At 43.5% G+C, this 6946-nt stretch overlaps 1 protein-coding gene across 1 annotated transcript in view; it reads right to left on the bottom strand.

Moving 5' to 3' along the window:
* Positions 1-2722: 2722 nt before the first annotated feature.
* The window catches only part of CENPC (centromere protein C), a 28426-nt gene continuing 24202 nt past the window's right edge, over positions 2723-6946 (bottom strand). Inside the window, exon 19 of the mRNA XM_042049501.1 lies at positions 2723-2961. Coding sequence (XP_041905435.1) covers positions 2919-2961 — 43 coding nt within the window. The 3' untranslated portion in view covers positions 2723-2918. The remainder of the gene's footprint in view (positions 2962-6946) is intronic.

Below are 6946 nucleotides of genomic sequence, written 5' to 3'. Positions count from 1 at the left end.
CCTACAGGAGAGAAACTGTTTAACTCGAGAGACTGAAAAATACACAAGAGACTTAAATGGTAAAACCAACACTGAGCTGCCAAAACCATGTAATAAATGTGACTTTTAATAATCTCTTCTACCACCACTGAACAACATGAAGTTTCCATGGCTGCTCCCAAGTCCTCAGTACAAGGATGTGCCTCTTTATGCCTGTCACATGCCCACAACTGGGCTACTGCATAACCACTGGCACCTTTGCTTGGCATAAGCCACAGGACATCCTATCTCTTTCTGCTGTGCAGTGGAGAAAGACGGATGACTGGGGTAATTTTTAAGACCAGTACTTTGCTTTCTGTCCCCTAAGATAAAAAGATTTAAGTTGAATTCTTTCACATGCAAGAAAAAAAATCAGCCTCAGCTTCTATTGTGCCCCCATGAACTGTGCACCTTACCTGTTTATCACTTCTTACAGCTCCCCAAACTGTGACATTCCAGGGACACGACAAACTCCAAACAATATATCCATGTAAAAGACAAAGAAGCTCCTTGCTTCCAAAAAGTAAATATTAAGTCACTGTGCAGGTTTTACTGGAACTACCCTCCTTCTATGATGTTATGATTGACCCTAACTGGCATAGGAAGGGCAAATATTCTGATTCTTCCAGGTTAGGGCAGGTAAAAGAAAAAGACAATCTTCTTGACTACTAAAATACAGCACATGATCTATGTGGAGGTTATTGCTGTTTCTGTCCAACGCATTGGTTTGAGCCAATTAACAAGAAGCTGTGAGACTGTTCTGGATGAAAGCATCTCCTAAACATTGCAAGGAAGATAAGCAGTAACCATTCCTCATATCAGACCATGAGCACGAGAGCCCTCTCTGAACGAGACAGGGTAAAGAAAGAGACTCCAGATCCAGGTCCTGCCCTGGGAGGGATCCTACAGGGACCTACACAACTGCTCAGGCCGCACCAGGTCTGGGCTCTCTGGAAGACACCAGCAGCACTGTCCCCTTCCCAACTTGCACAGCCCAGGGACACAAGCACTGTGGATGGGTGGGGGCTTACCCAGGTGCACAGAAGAGGCCACAGGAGGCTGAGCTGTAGAGCCAGGTTCTCTGCTGCTTCAGTGAATGGCAAATACTTACTGGAATTGAGACAGGCCTTCAAGAACCATGAGAACTGCAGATGGAAAGCCCTCCAGCAAGGCTCTTGCTGGTAAAATGCTCATCAGTGCTCCTGGGGCATGGCTGATGGGAATGAATGTTATAAACAGAGCTTCCAGAACCTTCCAGGAGTGGAAAACCTCTTTTGCTCCCTTCTCTGCAATGCTTATACAATCCACCATCATTCATAGCATAGTATGCTGCTATTCAAGAGGATTTTTCCTCACCCTTTCACCTTCAAAAATTGTTTTGGTTGCAGAATTATTTTTAATACTCATCCAGACTCCTGAGTTTTAAATGCTGGACAACCCTACAACACTCACCTTATCATAGAAAACAGTGACTTCAGATGAGGCAAAGATACTTTAGAAAAAAACAACCAACTGACCACCACCAAAAAGAAACCCAGCACCCACCCAGCACTATACATAGGATACTGAGTTCAATTTGGATATTAAATAATTCCTAGGGAGACCTACTTTTACTACCCACTGTAAAGATTTTTGAGAAAATGAGCTTGTTGCTGTGGAATTAGTAATAGATCTATGCAGATTGATATTCCCAGGAGACAAAGGGAAAGGGAAAAACATTAAAAACTGATGCTCCTGGCAAATGAAAAACTAATGGACCATATTTTCCTTGAAGGGATGGGAGGTGTTTTTACTTTATTTCACTCTGATGACTAGGCAAGATTTGTTCTCAGAGAGCACCATCTCCAGCTAAATGGAAACACCTTTAAAATTTCGTAGAAAATATGGAGGAGAGCATAAGTCATCACATACCAAATATGAAGAGCCCTGAATGATCACATGCTGCAGAGCAGAATGTAGCTCTGATTATGATTGACTTGAAAGCCAAAAGAGTTCTGCACCATTCCAGCCAGAAGTTTCTGTATAAGCTTGGCAGGAACACCAGGGATTCAAACTGCAACCAAAGTCACTGTCAACTAGGAACATTGGTTTTCAGATCTCATCTCCACTGGTATCTGAGGTTCTACAAGGCCAAGTGCTCAGGGAGGGGTGACCTTCTCACTCTCTACAAACACCTGAAAGGAGGCTGTAGCCTGGTGAGGGTTGGTCTCTTCTCCCAAGTAACAGGACAAGAGCAAATGACCTCAAGTTATAGCCAGGGAGGTTTACACTGGATATTAGGAAAAGTTTCTTCACTGAAAGGGTGATCAGGCCCTGGAACAGGCTGCCCAGGGAAGTGGTATCACTGTCCTTGGAAGTATTTAAAAGATGTGGCACTTAGGGACATGGCTTAGTGATGGACTTGGCAGGGCTGGGTTAGTGGTTGAACTTGATGGCCTTAAAGGTCTTTTCCAACCTTAATGATTCTATGACTCCATCCTTTGAAAACTATTTACTTTCAAACTCCCTTTGAACGTTTCAACAACTCCAAAGTAACAGTGAAACATTTCAATTTGAGATGTCTTTGAAGCCACCCAAGATAACTCACAGTTATTCATAAATATTTATTTACAAGTCAAACTCATGCAATTACCTGCATTTTCAAAACCACATGGAATGCCAGGAAACTGATTCCAAAATTATTTAAAATTAAAGGAATCAAAACTGATTTCCATTACTTAATATTTATTGATACAAAAGTAAAGATAACTCATAACAAACTATGTATTTACCATTTACACTGAAGAAAGATCTTTAAGATCAATGAAACAACATGCCCCTAAAACTAGGGTGTCAGATGAAAATGTTCAGCATTCTTTAGAACTCCTCTGCATTAGATGATCTTCAATTTGCAGGTACAGTTATTTGGAAGAGGCGTCCAACAGCATGTCTCGTGCTTTTGTTCTGAATTATAAAAAAACCAGAAATTAGTTCAAATTAACACAGTTAAAAATAGGCCTATCAGTGCCATAATATTGGGGAGTTACTAGACAGTAAAGTGGAACAACTGCAGATTGTACTCACAGCAGCAAGTACATCAGAGCATTCACCTACTCCAGTGGCAAATCGATAAAAACATTAGTATCATTTCAATTATGCTCAAAAGAGCACATTAGCCTAATTTAATTTAACTAATAGTGGTCTCTGACAAATGTGTTCATCTGTGCAAAATCTGGAGCTGTCAAAGCCACACCTGGTTGGGGCACTGACACTTGCTCTCCATGTATTTTCTTAAGCTATTTTGAATTTGAAATATATCTTGTGAAGAACCAAGAAGCCTCAGTAGTAAATGTGCATGAGTTTCATGTTACTTTTATAGATCTTGGGCATATTTTAATTCACTTTAACTCACGTTTACACAAATGGTTCACAATCTCTGGTCCACAGTCCCAAAGGTCACACAAAGCTGCTGACAGTAGGGAAAGCAACCAAAAACTAAAATTCTTGCTGAGAGAATAATATCTGATACAACTCCCCACATCAAGGGACAGCTGAGCACTGCTACTCCACATGTAGAGTTACATGGGAAAAGCAGACACTTGATAGGCTGGACTGCGCAAGATGCCAAATTTTCAACTGGTTTAAAGCCCATACACAGAATAAAGACTGCTGTTAAGACTTGCAGGTGAAAATAACAACCCACTATCCAAATATAGTAAAATGTTTTGGGGTATATGCAGAGAAAATTGTTACCTAATTCCCCCAAACTGAGCAGTGGACTTCTCATCGAACCCAGGTATGTGTCTGCCCTAGAGGGACTTCTCAGAGCCAAGACCAGAAAGGGGAGGTTAAAGCTGACCCTTGTGACTCAACTGAGTGTGCACATTTTGTCCTTTCCCGTGGAGAATGGGATGGCAGTGGCTGTTCACCAGTGGCTGGGACTCTGGCACACCCCACACTCTGGTGGCAGTACTGGTGGCAATACTGGTGGCCTGCTGTGTGACATAGAAAAGACTGCTCTCAGCTTGAGGGGCACAGAAATATGGGTCTTCCCAACAAAAGCATGAACTAAACTTATAGAAGAGCAGCTTCCATAGCACAGGTTGCAACTTCACAGGATGTCTGAGGTCAGGGGGGACCTCTGGAAGTAATTTGATCCAACATTGCTGCTCAAGCAGGACCACCAAGAGCCAGCTGCCCTGGATTCAGATAAGCTCTTTCCCCACATACGAGCTTCTGCTTCCTGATCTCTTCTATACCTCTTGACTCCTCTGCAGCAACCACAGCACTAAGACGGAGGATGCCAAGTGTGTACACCAACACTCTGACGTGCTTTTCAAATACACACTCCCACCCATGGCACTAAGTATGGTAAAATGGAGATGATGGGATCCGAACTTTGTGGACAGAACTGTTCCACATGGAAGGGTATCTCAGATGTGCTTGGCCCAGTCTCAGCTCCATCTCCAAGAGAAATGTATGAAGCTGATCCTGAGGGGCCACCCAACCTTTACAGCTCTTTCAGTCTAGACTCTTTAGACACCACAGAAACAATAAAGACCAAGAAGATTACTTTCTCCTGGCATTTACCAGAAAAGTCAAGCAGCAACAGGGTGTGAGAGGGCACATGAGAGACCCACATCCACATGTGTAGCAGTGGGCATGTGCTGCCATGCTACACCTCTGTGCCAAAACCAACTGGTGCCAGGCAGCATTCCCACTGGCAAGAGGAATGAAGATGTAAGAGGCAGGTGAATGCCTGGACTAGCCTGCCAATACAAAATCAAGGTATGGCATGGTGCCTAAGTGATGGCAGACGCATGTCAAAATTGTGCCAAGGCAAAGGAAGTCTCCAGCAGACTGAATTAGTGCTCTAAGAGGAGCAAAAAGCACAATGCTACGATGCCCCAGGGTAGGTCTGGCCATGGGGAACGGTGCTAGGATGCACTCTTCCAGCACTGCAGAGCCAGCCTCAACAGATGGATGAGGTTCAAGGGCAACCAAGTGGGCCTGAAGCAGTCTCCATTCTGCTTCTGCAGCCAGGAAAAACAGCAGATGATGATAATAACAAACACCTTGCCAGTGACATCCTAAACCAACCTTCTTGGGATTAAAACTACATAAAAGTCTTTCAAAGAACAGAGGCGAAAGAAAGCTTTGCATCACTTCTCTGAAAGTTAAAATTGGGAGCTTTGCCAGGCCCTGTACAAAACTTGCAGGAGAGGTAGCAAAGGAACCTTCAGGCACAAGAACACCTCTGAAATAATTCAAACACCTGGAACTGAGTTAAAAAATTATTCAATCCTTGCAAGTGGCAGAAAGACAGAAAAGAAACCTTTGGTAAGGAAAATGCATCCAAATTAGGGCAGGAAATTAGTTTAGGCAGAAAGACAAAAAATGAAGGAGCAGATTGAAACTTGATGGAGCAGCTGAGCTGAAACAGCAGCAGGTGAATGCCTCATCCTGCAGCCTGTTCCAAGAGAAGGATTGCACCTTGGACAGATACTTCAAGAAGACAACTGCCAACTTGCATAGAAGGACACAGTGCATCACAGTGGCAGCATAATGTTCACATGGAATTTCATGAAGAAAAGGAAATTACTATCAACATTTTTAAAAATAGTTGAGGAGACCTCACCACTAATTTTTGAAATAATTCAAGTTCCAGATAAGGGGGGGGAAAAAAAAGTGAACACTTATGCAAATTTTTAGCCCATGCTAAATTAAATAAATTAAGAGAGGTTTTGATGATTAGCATCACAGTTCAATGGAAATGGGCAAGGAGGGATGCAGGAAGTCTGGGGCATGTACCTCATCTACAAGCCTCAGCATCTCACCAGAGATTAGCTTTGCTAGCTGAAAAAGTCCTTGAGAAGAAAATTTAAAATATTTTCAGTAAAAACAATACTAGTGTTGTAGGTTCCTCCTAGTTTTTTTTTCCACCACAAGTATGTCATGCAGCATGAGTGCAGGACTGTGGTGGGCTGACCCTGGCTGGATGCCAGGTGCCCACCAAAGCTGCTCTATCTCTCTCCTCCCTCAGCTGGACAGAGGAGAGAAAATGTAAGGAAAGGCTCCTGGGTTGAGATAAGGACAGGGAGAGATCACTCACCCATTACCATCACAGGCTGCAGGGGAATCTCCGCTCCAGTGCCTGGAGGACCTCATCCCTGCTCCTTCTGCACTGACCTGGGTGTGGGTAGGGCTGTTTCTCTCACATACTCTTCTCTTCTCTGTCCATAATTACTTCAGCACAGTAACCTTTTTTCCTTCTTAAATGGAAGAGTTACCACCAGCTCTGGTAGGCTCAGCCTTGGCCAGTGGTGGGTTGGCACTGGAGCTGTCTGGCATTGGCTCTGCCAGACGCAGGGAAGCTGCTACTGGCTTCCCACAGAAGCCATCCCAGTAACCACCCCCCACAACTATCAAAACCTGGCCACACAAACCCAATACAAGGACATAAGCAACCGAAGCCATTTCATGACAAGGTAATGATTTCTGTGAACTTCAGTGGGGTGAGCAACTGAATGAAGCTATTTTAAATTCTGACAGTTCACTCAGTGTAGTTCGTTTGAAAGCTTAAACAGAATGCTAACATGGACTCAGTGTGCCACAAAATGAAGAGGGAAATAAAGCAAACACTTAAGTTAGTTTGTCTTTAAAACGCAATGGGGCTTTTTCACTATCTAAAATACTGTTCAAGTCTGGAAGCTGTGTTCTAATTTATAGCTGCAGCAAGCTCTCTGCCTTACCTGTGAATTACCTTACGAGTGCACAGTACAGCTTAGTTGCTCATCAGGCAAATGTCTGCTTCTCCTGCTAAGAAAATCAGCCATAATAAAAGGCAGACAGCATGTGCTGGATGCAAAAAGGCCTCTGCAATTATCACTTAATTGTCCTTCATGGGCCAGTACTGGGAGTCTCATACTTTCCCCTTAAGGTTGCTCCC

This window comes from Corvus kubaryi, unplaced genomic scaffold (assembly GCF_017639235.1).
Source record: "Corvus kubaryi isolate FWS band 111438036 unplaced genomic scaffold, C.kubaryi_AGA036_p1.0 71, whole genome shotgun sequence".
Lineage (NCBI taxonomy): Eukaryota > Metazoa > Chordata > Aves > Passeriformes > Corvidae > Corvus > Corvus kubaryi.
Note: the sequence above shows the minus strand (reverse complement) of the source record. Positions and strands in the feature narration are given on the sequence as shown.